The sequence below is a fragment of the Anomaloglossus baeobatrachus genome, chromosome 5 (assembly GCF_048569485.1).
Source record: "Anomaloglossus baeobatrachus isolate aAnoBae1 chromosome 5, aAnoBae1.hap1, whole genome shotgun sequence".
In the NCBI taxonomy this organism is placed as follows: Eukaryota; Metazoa; Chordata; class Amphibia; order Anura; family Aromobatidae; genus Anomaloglossus; species Anomaloglossus baeobatrachus.
In genome coordinates, this window is record NC_134357.1 from 86,026,356 (window position 1) to 86,047,425 (window position 21,070).

The window sequence follows — 21,070 nt, forward strand, 5'->3', positions numbered from 1 at the left end:
ACAGACTGACACAGCGAACAAACACTGATAAAAATTACATTGATGATGATATCACATATGAGCAAAATCTCTGCTGGCTAAATGAGGCTGTAGTCTCATGGGCCTATAATATATCAGCAGATAATATCGGTGTACAGACTACCTTGTGGCTACATGATGAACATGATGAGTGGCCTCTAAAGAACTTGAAATGCCTGGAAAAAAAATAGCACTACAAAAATACTATATATATATATATATATATATATATATATATATATATATATATATATATATATATATGTATATATATTTATATATATATGTATATATATATATATATATATATATATATATATATATATATATATATATATATATATATATATAGTGGTCCAAAAGTAGGTGGACAGTATGTGTAATGGGGTTATGAAGGGAGAAGTTTATCAAACATGGTGTAAAGTGATGAAACTGACTACTCAGTTGCCTTTAGCAACCAAACAGATTCCACTATTCATTCTTCACAGACTCTTTGGAAAATGAAAGGTGGGATTTTTGTACCACCGTGCATATACCTATAAATATATATATATATATATATATATAAAATATATATATATATATATATATATATATATATATATATATATATACACACACACACACATACCAAATGAAATGTTATGCTCTCTTCTTCAAGTAAATTTGCACAAGTTGCTGATTTTGTTACGTACCATATGTAAAAATGTCTGGTGGCTGCTATATTTAAAGTGCAAAACCTCTTTAAAAGAAGTCTATCACTCCAAACTGGCAGAATAAGACCGCATGCTGCAAGTGTTAATACAGAGACTTCAGCCCTGTGTCTATTCTTTCTCAGCCTTTTTTGTTTACCTGCAATGTTAGCTCAAGCCTCTAATCTTTATCATGAGTGGGCCTCAGCAGTGTGTGAGCTCTAGTCCGACTCCGCCCCAGTCTGTGATTAGCAGCTTCTGTCTATTGGAAATGTGCACTGAAAGCCTGGTGTGGGCAGGGCAGCTCCCAGAACTCTGCTACATGCAAAATCTCAAATCTTTCACTGTGTCATAATAGCTGCAGCAACTAATCTAAGTGATACATCATTGAACTCAGGACCTCTTTGCCTACATCATGTTGCTCTGAGATGAGATAGCATTCTGGAGGAGTTTTCAACTTGATGCAATTTTGTGTTTTTTGTTTTTTTTTTTAAATGATTTTTGACTAAATAAGTCTAATGAATTAATTAAAGGGAATCTGTCAGTAGGTTTTTGACACCTAATCTGAGAGCAGCATAACATAGGGGCTGAGATCCTGATTCCAGCGATGTGTCACTTACTGTGCTGCTTAGTGCAGTTTTGATAAAATCACTAATTAATCAGCAAATGATTATCATTAGAGGACTACTTGGCGTGCTGCCAGGTAGTCCGGAATATTCATAAGCTCTGTATAACTGCTAGATCTGCAGCAGAGGACACATTGATTTTAGCAAAATGACAGCAAACAGCTCAGTAAGTGACACATCGCTGGAATCTGGGTCTCTGTCTCTACATTATGCTGCTCTCATATGGGGGAGCAAAAACCTGGTGACAGATTCTCTTTAAAGACAAAAATAAAGTATTTTTGGATTTGTACCAAATTCATGAACCATGTGCGCCATTTTGGAGTATTTGGAGCAAAAATACCCCAAGTCTAAAAAAGAAAAGTGACCTTAATAAATCAGAAATAATGAGTCGGACCCTACATGTTCAGTTTATACTGTCAGTTTGGGAGGACCGAGTCCCTTTAGTGCCAACAAGTAGAATATACAGTACATACCAAGGATTCTTCTTTATGGATATCAGAGCAAAAATCATCCAGAAACAATGGAGCATGTACATGTATAACACATATCATTGTATCCTGGTGGGAGGCAGACCCAAACATTATTACTAATTTTTTTTTTCCCAGAATGTTCTTATAATAGCTGTACCGAGAGATCAAAGTGAAAAGCACAGTGGTTCTAATAAGTGCAAGCGTGATTGTCTTAAGAATCAACTACAACAATGAAGTGAGTAGCTACAGACATAAACACATATTAAAAGTTTTACAAATACACGTATCACATACCTTTTCTATATATATATATTTATTCTACAATCCCTTTATATAAAAATATTTTATTACAGTATCCGACAAAGCTTTACATCACACTATACTATAAACATGATAGGTGCACTCATTCCCCCCAATGTAGTCAGTTAGTAATATCCATGGGATTTATATATGCGTAAACGTAGCCTGAGCGCCCTTGTGACTGCTCTGTGGGCGGAGTTTCATCGCACGTCACGGCCCAGCATCTCGCACGCTCTCTTCTTTACCACTTAGCAGAACACCGCAAGCACACGAGATGCTGTGACGTACGATGAAACTCCGCCCACAGCCCAGTCACACAGGGAGAACGGGTCAAGTTCCAATTCCGGAAGTTGATGTGACATCACCGGACATCAGAAATCACAGCGGCCCAGGTCACTTGATGGGGATGAGCAGACCGGTCACAGGCTGTGTTGGAAAAAGAAGGTATTTATAAAAAGCCTTCTTTCCTAGCTTTAAATCGATGTGGTGACTATGTTTTGTAGTGGAGCACCTCTTTAATGTTCAAATTGCTGCCTCCATCCTAAGGGGCACTTTGCACACTACGACATCGCAGCTGCGATGTCGGTGAGGTCAAATTGAAAGTGACGCACATCCGGCATCACATGCGACATCGTAGTGTGTAAATCCTAGATGATACGATTAACGAGCGCAAAAGCGTCGTAATCGTATCATCAGTGTAGCGTCAGCGTAATCCATAATTACGCTGACACGACGGTCCGATGTTGTTCCTCGCTCCTGCGACAGCACACATCGCTGTGTGTGAAGTCGCAGGAGCGAGGAACATCTACCAGCGTCACCGCGGCTCCCGTAGGATATGCGGAAGGAAGGAGGTGGGCGGGATGCTAACATCCTGCTCATCTCCGCTCCTATTGGCCGCCTGCCGTGTGACGTCGCAGTGACGCCGCACGACCCGCCCCCTTAATAAGGAGGCGGGTCGCTGGCCAGAGCAACGTCGCAGGGCGGGTGAGTCCATGTGAAGCTGCCGTAGCGATAATGTTCGCTACGGCAGCTATCACAAGGATATCACAGCTGCGACGGGGGCGGGGACTATCGCGCTCGACATCGCAGCATCGGCTTGCGATGTCGCAGCGTGCAAAGTACCCCTAAGGATAGTGAAGTTTAATGAAATATACTAATTAGGTGTTTAGTGCACCCAAGGTGTACCCAAGATGGGCAGTGTACTATTCTGTTCACTGTTTTTTCATGCCCCGCCTCCTGGCCTGGACTGCCCACAGGAGAACTGGAGAATCCTCCGGTGGGCCCCTTTGCAGTAGAACATCACTTACTACCCTGCAACATAATCAGTAGTTGGCACAATACACTTATTTCAGTATGTAGAGAGAAAGGAAGTATCTTATCAGTTATTTTACAAACTACCCTGAATATTATTATATAGAAGCATAGGTAAATTTGTGAATGTAATATTTGCATGTAGTTGATCAGCGAGCCTCCAGAGTCAATGTTAGGGTATGTTTACGCTTCCGTTGTTTTGCCTCCGTCAGGTCCATCGTTGCGACGCAACAACGGATCCGTCGTTTTTTAGGCTAGTTTCACACTTGCGTTTTTTTCCTTCAGTCGCAATTCGTTGTTTTGGAAAACAGCGGAATCTGTTAACGGATTCTGCTGCTTCCCATAGACTTGTATGGACGATGGATTACGACTCATGGACCTGTGTTGCTTCCGCTGGCCGACGCTGCGTTGCTTCCGCCGGGCAAAAGGAACGCAGCATGTAACGTTTTTTCGTGCCTTAAAATGACACAGAGCGGCGAATTCCATCGGCGTCTGTTGTTTTTATAATGGATACCAATGGTGGCGGATTCCGTTCGAATCCGTCATTTGACGAATTCCGTTAACGCATCCGTCTTTACACAACTGCGCATGCCCAGATGTGTAATGTCAAGAAAAAAAACTATAACGGATTACGTTCTTTTGTACGATCCGCTGCATTCGTTGTGCCATTATATGCAACGCATCCGTTGCATCCGTCACACAACGCAATGCAAGGGATGCCGTTCAACGCAAGTGTGAAAGTAGCCTTAGATGTCAACTGATGCAACGGATGTGTTCTTTCACAGGATTCCGTTCACAGGAATCCTGTGAAAAAACTGATCCATCACGTCCGTTACATCCGCTGTGCGTCCATTTTTTGAGGGATCCGTCGTGATCTGTTTGTGTTTGGGACAGCCCAATGAGTGTGCCAAACATGCTGGGCATGCTCAGTAGAGCATGACGGAATCTAGCACTGGATTCCGTCATGTGACGGATTATGGCGGAATCCAGCACCATAGATATCCATTATAGCTTTTGACGGATGGCGACTGACACCTGCAGAGTCCGTTTTTTTCCGCTCCAAAAATCATTACATTCAGCGTTGCTCCCGCTTGACAGTCAGTCAGTAAACGACTGATCAATCACGTGGTGGATGCAACGCTAAGTCACAATCCGTTGCTAACAGATGTCTATGGGGAGAAAATGGATTCCTGAAAAATATTTTGCAGGATACTGTAATTCCTCAAGGCGATGGATTGCGATGGAAGCAAAACAACGAAAGTGTGAACATACCTTTACTGGTAGGCCACTGCCACTTCAATCTGACACTGACCGCCCCCCTCACTGGTGACTGACAGCAGTTACCTGGCTTCAAGCCAACACTGTCAATCACTAGTGAGAGAGGCGGGGCATGAAAAACCAGTGGGCGGAGCTGTTCACGGAGCTTCTTGGCCACTACTAGAATGCAGATAGTTGGGCTGATAGACTCCCTTTAAAAATACTTCTTCAATACAACAGTGCTAACGAGGCCTAACAGATAAAGCATTATGCAATCAGTGTTTTTCCTAATAAAGAAGTACAGAATATTTTCACTTATTTTCTCAACAAGTGTCCTTTTCTGGATAAAGCTTTACAGTGTCAGTGCAATAGCTACAGCTTATTCTATAAATTAATAGAAAATCTAATCATATAGATATATAAATAATTGCTGATCTGTTGGGGTATAATAATATCAATTTATTCATTATACTTACAAGGACTTTTTTAAAAAGGCAATATGGTAGATATTCTGAATAGTTTAATATTATTGTAATGCCTATATATTTTATATGCCTGTGTGACCTGTATTATAGGATTTCAAATAGTTTTTAAAGTGCTGCGGAATATGTTGGCGCTATAGCAATAAAAATTATTATTATAGTTTTTGTGGCCTTTTTGGTAATGGCAACATTGACACTAGATTTGTAACAGCATTTTTTTTTAGGCATAATTAGTTAAAAAATATCATAACCAGACCAAAACATTACTGATCATTGAAGTACCAAACCATTCCAAAAGATTAGGTGGTTTACACTGTGTGCACACGTTGCGTTTTTTTCATGTGTTTTTATTTGCAGATTTTCTCAAATCTGAAAGGATATCCTTATGTCAGCAAATGTCATAATTTGCGGCGTGTCAATCCTTTCTGCATTTTTGGCTGCATTTTCACCATTCAAAGCAAGGAAAAAAACGCATAAAAACACATCAAATCACAGCAAAAAAGCATGTTTTTACTGCAGCCTTTTTCCTCCCAGGAGATGCAGATTTGGTGCAGAAATTTCTGCAACGAGTGCACATACCCTTACTATTGAAAATTCTCCATAATTCAAGCAAAATTGTCAGAAGTCAAGTGCATGTGGCACCTTGTTTGCCAGAGTTTTAGGCTATGTGCCCACGGGACCTTGTTTCTGCAGATTTTGCCGCGGAAAACCTGCGGATTTTTCTGGATTTTCCAGATAAATCCGCAGGTTTTAGCATGTACAGGCACTCCCCATGTTATCCTATGGAACATGGGGAGTGCTGTGTCCACGTTGCGGAAAGTGCGGCTGCCGACCATGCTGCAGATGTAGGCATCCGTATGTATAATTGCATGTCAATTATTCATGCGGATTTACCTGCGGATGTCCCAGCCCTCTGCTATGGAGATGAGAGGCCGGGACGTCCGCAGTTAAGCCGCATGAATGCCCGCATGTTTCCCGCAGCTATTTCGCTGTAATCTAGCAGCTAAAAATAGCTGCGGATGCCGGCGGGCAGCTGCGGGAAACATGCGCTCGTACCTACGGATACATCCGCAAGTACGAGTGCCCGTGGGCACATAGCCTTATACACCTTTGTGTACTGATTGAAAAGTTCTGTGACTTAGGCCTCATTCACACGTCCATATTTAAAGATGTACATGGAAAAAATGGTCATCAGTTTTTTGGATCATTTGTGCAAGGTCTGTGGGTCCATTTTTACCATCAGTGTCATAAGTGTTTTTCACAGCTAGATTATTAAAGGGGTTGTCCAGTTTTTCATGAAAGTCCGCAGTCACTCTATGTAACTGCAAACTTGTGAGTCCTCATATCGCGCACTGGGAGGATTATCTGGTGCCGGCAGCGAGACTGAGCGGTCAAGTATGCAATATTCATTCTCCCAGCCACATCCCAACTAGACGTGCGCGGCCACGATCAATTCCCTTTCGTGAAAATCCTGGACAACCACTTTAGCTAAATATATTACAAAGCTTCTCCTGTACATTGCAATCTTAAACACATACAGCACGAAGGTGATCCACTGATGAGATATGTTTGCTGTATGTTTTTTTCACAGGCCCTTGTCATCTGGGCTGACAGAAAAAATGACTATGTCTCCGTGTGTTTTGCATGGACACACGGTCCGTATAAAAAAAATGGACATGTCACAAGCCCCATCGAGTACATTGGGTTTGTGTTGAATCCTTGAAAAAAACGGATACCACAAGTACAGTTGTGCTCAAAAGTTTACATACCCCGCCAGATTTTTTGCTTTCTTGGCCTTTCTTCAGAGAATATGAATGATAACACAAAAACTTTTTTCCACTCATGGTTAGTGGTTGGGTGAAGCCATTTATTGTCAAACTACTGTGTTTTCTCTTCTTAAATCATAATGACCCAACCAATAATCATGAGTGGGAAAAATGTATTTGTGTTGTCATTCAGTCTGAAAAAAGGCCAAGAAAACAAAAAAATCTGCCGGGGTATGTAAACTTGTGAGCACAACTGTACGTGCCACACGGATGTCTGAATAAGGCCTCATGGACAAAATGTGTAGTTTACGTGGCACCAGAATGTGCACAAAGTTTAATGCAAAAAATAAGTCGGACACAGCAAAGAAGTGGCGGAAAGATAAGACAAAAATGTCGAAAGTGCGCTAAATTCATCATACGGCGTGAGCTGCGATGTATTAGACTCGCCTTAGTTTATTCCTCGGCTGTCTAAATTTAGGCGAGTATTAGGAAATCTGCTTTTATCCATATTTTCCTATTCAGAAATAGCACAAATACGACCACGCTTTGAAGGATGATTAGAAGAAAAAATAGAAAGTAAAAGGGAACATGTCGGCAGGTTTTTATATCTGGAAGTAATGGTCTGGCTGTATAAGTGCTTCTCTCCCAATAAAAATGATGCCTTCTCTCTAGAGATCCAAGGTGCCAGTCATGAGAAATATTGAGTAAATGCAATGAGCAGTTCAGACCTAAGTGCACTGGGGGCGTGGCAATGCACTGGCTTAGAGGTGGTCCAAGTGAACTGACACGCCCCCAGTGCACTTTCAACCTGATCTGCATATGGCTTCTCAGGGCTCACTCACACTTGCGCTATTTTGACGCAAACGGAATCCGTCACTAATGTAGTACAGTTCATTTATTTACAGTGGAAGCGCGACATCATGTGGACACAAGCGGGTACTGCATGACACACACATGCCATAGTAACGTGCTTCCACTGTAAATAAATGAACTGTACTACATTACTGTCGGATTCCGTTTGCGTCAAAATAGTGCAAGTGTGAAACTAGCCTAAGCCACATTTGTTCTGACTGTCACATTGAATCTCTAAAAAAATAAGTATCATCTTTATAGGGGGAAAATTTCCTTTTTAGCCATACCACTACTTCCATATGTAAAAAGTGCTGAAAAGTTCCTTTAAATGCATACTGGTCATTTCATATGGATTTTAGTTATATGCTTACATGAAGAATAACTCTATTTTTCACCATTTCATTTTTATAACTATTATTCTGCATTTTTCACTAGTTTTTGCCTCTGCAGGCGCCATCTCTATTCTTTAGTTGTCTCTGAGCTGGTGGGTGCAGAATAGCTGCTATGATGTGTCCCATAAACAGCACGCCGGGACATAAGTGATTATTGCAACTGCCCCTCATTCCTAAAAATACACCCATCGGGAATGATCATTGTAGTAAAGATACAGAACATCTGTCTCTATGTGTAGGGATATCTGTGTAGAGGTTTCCCAAAAAATCATTTTGGCAATTTTATCCCTAATGTACATACTTGTATAATGAAGTGTGTTTAATAGATTTGTTCTTTTTCTCATGTAAATCTTTACGTACATATGCTCCTGTATTCTCAAAGCCCAATGGCCTAGAGCAACATAAATAATACACATATACACTGCAATAGATGTAACTATTTGCTATATGTGGTTCTATGACTTATTAGCACTTACTCGAGGTGCATGACTGCAGTTTCTTTACCCAAATCCTTCATCCAAATGGCTGTGTGGGATGCACACACTGTCATGATAGCCCTGAATTCCCCACATGAGTGGGCGATCAAGTGACCTCATGTATGTGATCTTGCACACTTGCCGTCATATGACCGCCCAATTGCATGGGGAATATAGAGTATCGTGACCATGTGTCTACACAAAATTTTCTTTTCAGCTTGGAAAACCCCTTTAAAAGGGGTATTCCCATCTCCAAGATCCTATCCCAATATGTAGTAGGTGTAAGAATAATAATATTAGCAAATGCCTCCAATCAGAAATGTGGTATAGTTCTTCTGATTCACTATGTCACTTACCTCATGTTCAGGGCATTGCAGGACCTTAGGTTCCCATGGTTACGATTACGAGCAACTAACTAACTAAGGCTGGAGTCACATTAGCGTATGGCATCCTATGCAAGAGCATCTGATGTGATATGCTAATGACCCTCGGCTCCCGCTCTGCTGCCAGGATGAGCCAAGTATCTTGCAATCAGATCACAGCTGCGGAGGAGAGAGAGAGTGATCTCTCCATCTCCTCCATTGTCAGCCTGTGCGTATATTGCACTGCACTTGGATGTCATCCGAGTGCAGTCCAATATTTCACTCACACCCATAGACTTGTATGAGTGCAAGTAATAGGAGACTCGCAGACAATCATTTTTTTCCTAAGGCCGGAGTCCCACTTTGCGTGTAACTAGCACAAGTCTCTCATTGAACCACCCGGCACGGCCGCACACTCTCCGGACAGGAGCGTCTCAGCTGCAAAGAGATACAAGCAACCAACCCACTGCTGTCCGGAGAGTGTACAGCCGTGCCAGGTGATTCAATGAGAGACTCACGCGAGTTACACGCAAGGCATTGACGAGTGTGATACTGGCCTACGTCCGATTAGGGCAGAGGAAAATCTCACACATGTGAGCTGCAGCATTGTTCGACATGGGGCCGAGTGCAATGTGAGATTTTCTCACTTACTGTGACTATCTACGTGGTTGTAACCTAAGGTCCTGCAATGCCCTGAACATGAGGGAAAAGACATGGCAATATCAGGAGAACTATACTGCATTTCTAATAGGAGGTATTTGCTAAGATTCTTATTACACCTACTACATATTGGGATAAGATCTTGGAGATGGGAATAACCCCTTCAAGGCTAATTCTTGTAAAGTGTATTATTCAAAGGGTTCAACAATGGGAACATAACATTATTTTTCATTTTAGCAAATAGTGGGTACCGGAACAAACGGATTCCCACTAATGAAACATTTATCATTAATCCAGTTAATATGTGATTAAAGCAGATCTTACCAGAGCTTACAACACAAACTGTAGACATTATTGAATAGATCTTTCTGTCCTTTTGAGACTGGTGTACTTGCTTAGTCAGATTTATCTTATAATAATGTTCGTTACGGCAGCGATCACCCGATATCGCATGTACAATGGGGGCGGGTGCTTTCGCACTTGACATCGCTAGCAATTGCTAGCGATGTCATAGCGTGTAAAGCGGCCTTTAAGCTAGAGTCACACTGGTGTATGATTGGCATTGCACCTGGCCGTATGTAAGACAATGCTGCAGCTCAGATCTGTGAGTTTTTTCTCAGCCCTAATCGAACTGAGGGAAAAAATTGCATCATGCTGTGATTGTCTGCGAGTCTTGGATCACTTGCACCCATACAAGTCTATGGGTGCAAGCAAAACATTGGCCTGCACTCTGATAACATCCGAGTGCAGTGCGATATACACACAGGCTGACAATGGAGGAGATGGAGAGATTACTCCCTCCCCCTCTCCTCCGCAGCTGTGATTTGATCGTAAGATCGGATCACAGTCGCATTACACTCGGTTCACGCTCGCAGCACAGTATGAGCAGAGGATCATTAGCATATTGCATCCGATGCCATACACTAATGTGAATCCAGCCTTACACAGATCTTGACAGCTGATGTGATGTCACCCGTGATGTCATCCTCTATAGATCAGTAAATAAATTATTTAAGTGTATGATTTGACTCACAGAAGGTGGTCATTATCTATAAATGTCATATTTGTGATCTCTGTATTAATCTCCCAATATACATGTCAATAAATATCAATATCTAAAATTATATCTAAAAATAAACTTTCCAGCAATTAAGTGGTCATGTGCAAATCATCCACTCAAGGAATAGTATAGTGTGAACATACAGTAGCAATATTCATAGCCGGCCCTGGTAGGTACTGGCAACAAAGATTTCCCCATTTAGGCTAGTTTCACACTTGCGTTCAGCGCATTCCGTCACTATGGAGAATAGCGCAGTCCGTTAACGCACTGCGCTATTCTCCATAGACTTGTATGGACGACGCACTGTAACGCAAGTGTCTGCGTTGCATCCGCTGGATGACGCAGCGTCGTTATTCTGATGCTGCGTCGGGCGGATGGAACGCAGCATGTAACGTTTTTCTGCACTTGACGGAGTGTCAAAAAAATGCAACCTGCAGGAATCCGTTAGGCGTCCGTTGTTTTTATAATGGACGCCTATAGTGGCGGATTCCGTTAGAATGCGTCATTTGACGGATTCCGTTAACGCAGCTGTCTTTACACAACTGCGCATGCTCAGATGTGTAAAGTCAAGGAAAAAAAACTACAACGGATTGCGTTATTTTGTACGATCTGTAGCATGCGTTGTGCCACTAAATGCAATGCATCCGTTGCATGCGTCACACAACGCAATGCTACGGATCCCGTCCAACGCAAGTGTGAAACTAGCCTTACAATTATACAGAGCAAAAAGTGCCCTTTCCAAACATAAAATATTTCTCTTTTTTTGTTCGTTTTTTTGTTTGTTTTTTTTACAAAATGTAAACAGTAGATTTAATATTGCTTATATACATTATTACACATGCCTGCCTTTTTCCCCATTTTCGGCTTGCTGTTAACTTTTCGTCCACATGCGATGGGGTCACTTTTCTTCTGCGGCTTCCATATATCTCTTGGAGAGTCACCCGACTCGTGCAATAATTTCATGGGCTGTATACCTACACGATTAATATAAGAGCGGCCTTTCTGCGCAGACTGAGGCTTCACATCGTGGATGTGATTGACAATGTGGAAATTTCCTCGACTCCTAAAAAATAAAAAAAATTTCCTTGATATTTCAATGTTAATGGAGTACTGGAAAATACTTCACATTCAGTAAACTGCAAGATTGACGCCAAGAAACCTGTATTTCATGTAAAATGATATTCTTAAATTGTCTCTTGAGCAGCCCAGAGCAATGCAGTCTCCTTAGTTTCCTTACCCCCTGGTTTCTAGCAGACAGGCTCTTTTCCTTGAGTGACAAGTCTGGTGACTACTACAGTTGCAGTATAAGTAGAACTATAAAGCTCAGCACAAGATCTGCTATAACACATTCAGTTGTTAGTGGTTTGTTCTGAACTGTACACTTATTACTGTATTTACGCAGAGATAATCAGGCATTGGAACAAGCACACAGCTCTGGACAGTAAGAGGACAGAGCCGAGATTAACAGACCTGCTCTGAAACCTCTGGGCTGGTGATGTATAACCGCATCTCTTCAGAAGATGAGAATGAGAGGGGGGAGGTGAGCATTTAACTACTCTATAAAAATCAATGAGCTGACTGGGATGTTAAGAATTAACCCTTTTTCTCGACTGTAACTACTGCACACTCTAGGCCAGGGTCTGTAGGCAAAGCTCCATGGAAATGAGATTTAGGCTGGAGTCACACTTGCGCGTATGTCGCGCGAGTCTTGCATCGCATCACCCGGCACAGCCGCACACTTTCCTGACAGGAGCGGTCAGCTGAATATATTTCTATGCAGCCCACCAGCTCCTGTCCGGAGAACATCAGGCCGTGCCGGGTGTTGTGATGTGATACGAGACTCGCGCGAGATACGAGCAAGTGTGACTCCGGCCATACACTATAAAACATATAAACTCTCATTGCAGGAAAATAACAGTGGATGGAATAATCAAGTCAATTGCAAACTTGCTCATTTTATGCAATATAACTAATTAAAACAATTTAAGACCTTGAGAATATGTTAACTCCGATCATTGGGAAGTTTCCTAAAGAACTACAGGCAGCAGCTCTCATCTTTGATGGGAGGCTTTACAGACATGCTACAATAATGATGATGTACCACAATATACTGGGTTAGTAGGTGTATTCACAGAGGATCTATTATTCTGACAATATTACATAATGAAGCAGTCATTTTCTTTTTTTTTTACTTGCATGTTGAGAAAGCTCAAATTCCATAAAGGTAAAGTCCAGATTGAAAAAAAAAAAAAAAGTTATAGATCAATTAAAAAATAGTAAACAATTCACAAAAATATTTGAAATAAGACTAATGTCCCAAGCTCATAATTTCAGTGGCAATTCTCGGTTTTAGCAGTGGATTCAACACAGGATGGAGTTCTCTGTGGCTAGAGCTGTGTGGAAATGGTGTTAGTGGACTAATTCCAATAGCCCAGCCTGCCCTCTTCACTTAGGTTATGTACACATTGCAGACAATCTGCAACCAAATCTGCATGTGGTGGCAGGAAAAACTCTGCGGAAAAAATGCATTTAGCTGCAATTTGCAACATGTTTTTGCTGCGATTTGCTGTGTTTTTTTATACGTCTTTTATGCGTTTTTACATTGTTTGAATGGTCAAAACTAGGGGAAAAACGCAGAAAGAATGGACATGCTGCAGATTTTTTCTGCAACCAGTTTTGCAAGGAAAAAATCCTGAACATTCTAAACGTGCACTACACATAAGGATTTTCATAGACTTTCCTGGCATAAGAATATCCTTATAGATTTGTGAAAATCTGCAAGAAAAAATGTGGCAAAAAACCCACAACAAAAAAGCAATGTGTGCATATAGCCTTACTTTGCTTTGGTTGTGACGGAGAAGCGGACGACCGCTCCTCGCCCCCGCACCCCTCTCTCTCCCCTCACTGCTCCTATACATGTCTGCAACCGCAGAATAAAAAGTATCGTGCAACTGACAGAGTGAGCTGCCGCCTCGTTCTATTATAAGCTGGATCTCTGAATTCTCTTCATGCTGCTGGCTGAGCACCACTCTGCAAGACACTATCCATACAGGCGCACGTGCATTCCTGGAACAGCTGAACCATAAAATCTGTGAGTACAGCTCCACTGCCCGGCAGATCTGCTCTGCAGTGCCCAATCCTGCTTTGTTTCTAACAACTGAATGTGCAGAGAGCAGGGAGCCGGCTTCTGCGGACACTGGTAACCAGGGTAAACATCGGGTAACGAAGAAGCCCTTCCCTTGGTTACCCGATATTTACCTTCGTTACCAGCGTCCGCCACTCTCACGCTGCCAGTGCCGGCTCCCTGCTCTCTGCACACGTAGCCGGAGTACACATCGGGTAATTAACAATTGTGTTGGCGGGGTTATTCTGAGAACTGCTAGGTTTGCAGCAGAAACAACTGTGATTGTATCAAAATGATATCAAGCAGCCCAGTACATGACACATCGCTGGAATTATGGTCTGTGCCCCTACATTATGCCGCTCTCAAACTGGGGAGCAAAAACCTAGTTACAGATTCCCTTTAAAAGTGAAGGTACATGTTTTATTATTGCTATAATTTTCTATACTATTTAAAAGGGTTGTCCAGGCTGTTGATATAGATGATCTATCCATAGAACAGAACATTATCTGATCTGATCTTAGGGGCACTTTGCACACTACGACATCGCAGGTGCGATGTCGGTGGGGTCAAATTGAAAGTGACGCACTTCCGGCGTCGCTCTCGACATCGTAGTGTGTAAAGCCTAGATGATACGATTAACGAGCACAAAAGCGTCGTAATCGTATCATCGGTATAGCGTCGGCGTAAACCATAATTACCTTGCTGCGACGGTCCGATGTTGTTCCTCGTTCCTGCGGCAGCACACATCGCTGTGTGTGAAGTTGCAGGAGCGAGCAACATCTCCTACCTGCGTCCCGGCCGCCAATGCGGAAGGAAGGAGGTGGGCGGGATGTTTACATCCTGCTCATCTCCGCCCTCCGCGCTATTGGCCGCCTGTGGTGTGACGTCGCTATGACGCCGCATGACCCGCCCCCTTAATAAGGAGGCGGGTCACAGGCCAGAGCGATGTCGCAGGACAGGTGAGTGCATGTGAAGCTGGCGTAGCGATAATGTTCGCTACGCAAGCTATCACCATGATATCGCATCTGCGATGGGGGCGAGGACTATCGCACTCGACATCGCAGCATCGGCTTGCGATGTCGTAATGTGCAAAGCCCGCCTTAGGGGTACTTTGCACGCTGCGACATCCAAGCCGATGCTGCGATGCCGAGTGCGATAGTCCCCGCCCCCGTCGCAGCTGCGATATCCTTGTGATAGCTGCCGTAGCGAACATCATCGCTACGGCAGTTTCACATGGACTCACCCGCCCTGCGACGTCGCTCTGGCCGTCGACCCGCCTCCTTATTAAGGGGGCGGGTCGTGCGGCGTCACTGCGACATCACACGGCAGGCGGCCAATAGGAGCGGAGGGGCGGAGATGAGCGGGATGTAAACATCCCGCCCACCTCCTTCCTTCCACATATCCTACGGAAGCCGCGGTGACGCCGGTAGGAGATGTTCCTCGCTCCTGTGACTTCACACACAGCGATGTGTGCTGCCGCAGGAGCGAGGAACAACATCGGACCGTCGCGTCAGCGTAATTATGGATTACGCCGACGCTGCACCAATGATACGATTACGACGCTTTTGCGCTCGTTAATCGTATCATCTAGGCTTTACACACTACGATGTCGCATGCGATGCCGGATGTGCGTCACTTTCAATTTGACCCTACCAACAACGCACCTGCGATGTCGTAGTGTGCAAAGCCCGCCTTAGTGTGACGGCACCTTAAGTGTGCCTGTCATTCTTGAAAAAGAATCAGTAAATGGGTTTATAAACACAATAGATGTTACAAATGTCAGATTACAAAATCTAACGCTGAGTAACAAACTTATCTAAAGAACTGTACTGCTGAGAAAACGTCTGATATACAGTATTTATTTTCTTGTTAACATTTAACAGGGACCTGACCCATGTCACTTTTGTACTTGCTTTAATATATATTATATTTTTTTATATATATATATACAGTGCCAACAAGTAGTATTCAACCCCCTGCAGATTTAGCAGGTTTGATAAGATGCAAATAAGTTAGAGCCTGCAAACTTCAAACAAGAGCAGGATTTATTAACAGATGCATAAATCTTACAAACCAACAAGTTATGTTGCTCAGTTAAATTTTAATAAATTTTCAACATAAAAGTGTGGGTCAATTATTATTCAACCCCTAGGTTTAATATTTTGTAGATTAACCCTTGTTTGCAATAACAGCTAATAATCGTCTTTTATAAGACCTGATCAGGCCGGCACAGGTCTCTGGAATTATCTTGGCCCACTCCTCCATGCAGATCTTCTCCAAGTTATCTAGGTTCTTTGGGTGTCTCATGTGGACTTTAATCTTGAGCTCCTTCCACAAGTTTTCAATTGGGTTAAGGTCAGGAGACTGACTAGGCCACTGCAACACCTTGATTTTTTCCCTCTTGAACCAGGCCTTGGTTCTTGGCTGTGTGCTTTGGGTCGTTGTCTTGTTGGAAGATGAAATGACGACCCATCTTAAGATCCTTGATGGAGGAGCGGAGGTTCTTGTCCAAAATCTCCAGGTAGGCCGTGCTATCCATCTTCCCATGGATGCGGACCAGATGGCCAGGCCCCTTGGCTGAGAAACAGCCCCACAGCATGATGCTGCCACCACCATGCTTGACTGTAGGGATGGTATTCTTGGGGTCGTATGCAGTGCCATCCAGTCTCCAAACGTCACGTGTGTGGTTGGCACCAAAGATCTCGATCTTGGTCTCATCAGACCAGAGAACCTTGAACCAGTCTGTCTCAGAGTCCTCCAAGTGATCATGAGCAAACTGTAGACGAGCCTTGACATGACGCTTTGAAAGTAAAGGTACTTTACGGGCTCGTCTGGAACGGAGACCATTGCGGTGGAGTATGTTACTTATGGTATTGACTGAAACCAATGTCCCCACTGCCATGAGATCCTTCCGGAGCTCCTTCCTTGTTGTCCTTGGGTTAGCCTTGACTCTTCGGACAAGCCTGGCCTCGGCACGGGTGGAAACTTTCAAAGGCTGTCCAGGCCGTGGAAGGCTAACAGTAGTTCCATAAGCCTTCCACTTCCGGATGATGCTCCCAACAGTGGAGACAGGTAGGCCCAACTCCTTGGAAAGGGTTTTGTACCCCTTGCCAGCCTTGTGACCCTCCACAATCTTGTCTCTGATGGCCTTGGAATGCTCCTAAGTATGAGTGCTGTTCACAAGTTTGGGGAGGGTCTTAATTAGTCAGAAAAGGCTGGAAAAAGAGATAATTAATCCAAACATGTGAAGCTCATTGTTCTTTGTGCCTGAAATACTTCTTTATACTTTAGGGGAACCAAACAGAATTCTTGTGGTTTGAGGGGTTGAATAATAAATGACCCTCTGAATAAACTTTTCACAATTTAAAAAAAAAATAAAAAAAGAAATAACATTCTTTTTTGCTGCACTGCATTTCACACTTCCAGGCTGATCTACAGTCCAAATGTCACAATGCCAAGTTAATTCCGAATGTGTAAACCTGCTAAATCTGCAGGGGGTTGAATACTACTTGTAGGCACTGTATATATATATATATATATATATATGCATTTTGCCGATCCGGTAATTTTTTCAGGAAAGGTATGACTAACTAGAATAATTAAATGATCCAATCAGTGTTTATAATATAAGTGTGTGTCATGAAAAGAATGGTTATTCATCCTTTTCCAGGAGAAGACAGGGGAGTGAAGATCACGGTCATAATGGTCACCTGGTGTACAGGGGCCCGCCAACCCCAATGCATGTTTTAGCTGGATGTGCATCCATTGGCACAGGAGGGAGGTGAGTGCAGTTTTTTTGTTTCATGAGTTAGGGACACAACGGGCCCAAGATAAGGACATATATACCAGGATGGTCTCAGAGTGGGGACATATATACCAGGATGAATAACAAAGGAATTCAGCTCACCCTCTCCTAGCCTCCTCTCCGCAGCACGGACAATCGGCTCGGGCAGCTGCAAACATGTGAAGTGAAATCCGGCGCAGAAAGACGGAATAAACCACATGGAAATTTTCAATGAAGAGTGCCTTCCTTTCTGCGCTGGAGTTTACTTCACATATACCAGGATGAGGACATACTGTATATACCAGGATGCTCCCAGCATGGGGACATATATACCAGGATGCTCCCAGGATGGGGACATACATATCAAGATGAGCCCAGGATGGGGGACATATATGCCGGGATGAACCCAGGATGGGGGACATCTCTACCAGGATAGGACACTTATATGCCAGATGGGGGACATACCGTATATACCAGGATGGGGCCTAGCATGATGGATATACAGTATATATACACCAGGATAAGAGACTTATATACCAGGATGAGCCCAGGATGGGAGACATATATAACAAGATAAGAGACATATACTGACGAGCAATAGGGTAACAATGTTTTGAACTTTTGACTAGCTCACCATCCAGTACATCTTTGAGTGTGAGACTACCATCATTTTATAGACAATCATCTTGGCTATCTCACATAAATTTGACTCGCAATTAATTAGCATATGATTAGTTATGCAGATTCTTGTCATGTCACTGCATTGTTATTATTTTGCTTCTAAAAATCTACATTTTATTTTTCTAGTATTTTGTAAATCCACCTTTGGCTTCTGTCGCAGGCGGGGAGGGCGCGCTGCGCTCACTAACGCTCGGGTCCGGCGCTGCTGCTGCTGCTGCTCGGTGGCTCGAGCGGTGGGCCGGATCCGGGGCCTCGAGCGGCGCTCCTCGCCCGTGAGTGAAAGGGGTGGCTTGGTTTGGGGATTTAGTCCGTGACGCCACCCACGGTTGTGGTGAGGTTGGGACACCACCGCTGCTCTGGACGGGGATCCCGGGAGCGATGACAGAGAGCAGCTGAGATGTTTTTCTCCCCTCCGTGGGTAGGGGGTTTTAGTGGTCCCGGGCCCCGGTGATGGGGACTGTAAGGTGGATGGCGGGGTTTGGTGCGGTGCAGGGTCGCGGGGATAGCGCAGTGCCAGATGGCATGGTGGTACTCACTCAGCCAATAACGTAGACGGAGTCTCTGGTAAAACAAACGGCTGGATGGACGGGTCCTGCAGCCGGCCGCGGTGGTCACTCCCGGTAGGTTGGCGGTGACTGCCTCTCCCTGCACCTGTGATATGTTTTCGGCTCCGATGGCTTCCCACCGGTAACCCGCTCCCCAGCGGTGTATTTGCCAGAGGAGCCCCTTTTTGCCTGCAGGCTCTGGCCCTGGGAACTCAAGCTGTGGCGGTAGCTGTATTTCCCTTCACGGTTGAGCGGTTGCCTTCAGTCGGGTCTTTGCTGCTGGGAAACCCCGGAGGTTCCCGTCGCTGACGGATTTGACCGGTTTAACGGCGACTCCAAGCCTGGTCGGGGTCCATAGGCCCTGCCGAATGGTGCTGGCTTCTCTTCGCTCCCAGGTTCGGTACCGGCGGGCCACCGCCCATCCCCGGTCCTCACGGTTGTGCGTCAATCGGCCTCGCCTGCAGACGGTCACCACCGTCTGCCAACCTTGCTCTTGAGTGCCCGGGCCACGTACCCGGACACGGTCAGTCTGCTCTCGCTCCTCCACTACCACTTTTCGCTCCTCCACTACCACTCTCCCTCACAGAACTCCCTTCCTTTCCCACCTCCAGGACTGTGAACTCCTCAGTGGGTGGGGCCAACCGCCTGGCTCCACCCCACCCGGTGCGTACATCAGCCCCTGGAGGGAGGCAACAAGGATTTGTGTGTGTGACTCATGTGCCTAACCGGGGTGTGGGGTGTGTTGTTGTAGTACCTGTGACGTCCTGGCTTGTGCAAGGCGCCACACTTCAACACTGTCAGAATCCTTCTGGGCATGCTCTCAATCAGATTCAAGAACGTCTCGCCTGAAATTTGATCCCAGGTCTCTTCTACATGCTCCCAATGTTGGTGCATACTGATCAACTCATTTGGGTATGTACGAGCTTTTTCTTCATCCACAAGTGTTCCATTGGGTTGAGGTATAGGGACTGTGGAGGTCAATCCAGCTCCTCTACTTCATTGTCAGTGAACCATTTCTTTGCCAATCTCGATGTATGCTTTGGGTCATTGTCCTGCTGGAACACTATGTTATCTTTTCTTACCCATAGTACCTGGTCATGTATCCAATGCCTTTGACAGTGAAACAACCCCATACCATCAGGCTTCCTCCAAACTTGACAGGTCCTTAAATTTCTTGATCCATTAACCCCTTTTCCTTTGTGTCTTCCAGACCCGTTTGCACCCATCAGAGCGTAGTCTGTTGACTTTCTTTTCATCGCCCCAAATCACCCATTTCCAATTTTCTACTTTCCTTTTTTGTACTTATTTGCAAACTTGAACTGACACATTTTATGATATGAATATAATATTGCAGTCGAAGCTTCTTCACCTTCTTTTCGGGCCACCATTTCAGACTTGTGTAATGTGCATTGCATGGTGCTTGCATGGACGTCTGTGATCTCACTAATATGAAGCATTCAAGCCACCTCCACTGATGTGTTTCTTGTCCCAGAACTGATAGACCTTGTGATGAGCTTGTTGACTCTGATATTTTGCCTGGACGTCCACCTCTTGGCTTTTAAATGGATGGACGGACTTAATTTCATATTCTTCAAGCTGTCATGGCACTCACATGATTCAGGTTGGCAATTTTCTTAGCCGAGAGACTGCTATCCATGAGCTGGATTATGTTGTTTCTCTTTTCTTAGGAAATCTTCTTCATGGCTGCTCCTGAATTCGAACCAGTGACCTTTTATTTGGGATTCAACCTAATAACATGCTGAGCTATTGGGAATGTGGGAACAGGTTGTAATTTATAGTCTAAAGGAAGAAAAAGATTTTTAAATCACCAGGAGCAAAACAATAACAATGCAGTGACATGACAAGAATCTGCAAAACTAATGATATGCTAAATAGTTGCAAGTTAAATATATGTATGATAGCCAAGATGATTGTCTATAAAACGAAGGAAGTCTCACGCTCAAAGCTGTACTGAACGGTGAGACATGGAGCCTGAAAGTCAAACGTTTAAAACATTGTTACCCTTTTGCTTGTCTCTGTATATACCATAATGGGAGACATATATACTAGGATGGTGACAAATATACCAGGATGGGGCCATATAGATTAGGATGGAGGACATATATACCAGGATGGAGGACATATATACCAGGATGGGGGACATATGTACCAGGATGGGGGACATATATACCAGGATGGGGGACATATATAC

At 43.9% G+C, this 21,070-nt stretch overlaps 1 protein-coding gene and 1 long non-coding RNA gene across 2 annotated transcripts in view; one reads left to right on the top strand and one right to left on the bottom strand.

Annotated features, from left to right (window-relative positions):
- Window positions 1-21,070, top strand: part of LOC142310883 (uncharacterized) — a 76,058-nt gene that overhangs the window by 34,106 nt on the left and 20,882 nt on the right. The gene's annotated exons all lie outside the window — the stretch shown is intronic.
- Window positions 7,949-21,070, bottom strand: part of ZNF365 (zinc finger protein 365) — a 39,088-nt gene continuing 25,966 nt past the window's right edge. The window contains exon 5 of the mRNA XM_075348659.1: window positions 7,949-11,787. Within this exon, the coding sequence (XP_075204774.1) occupies window positions 11,535-11,787 (253 nt within the window). The 3' untranslated portion in view covers window positions 7,949-11,534. The remainder of the gene's footprint in view (window positions 11,788-21,070) is intronic.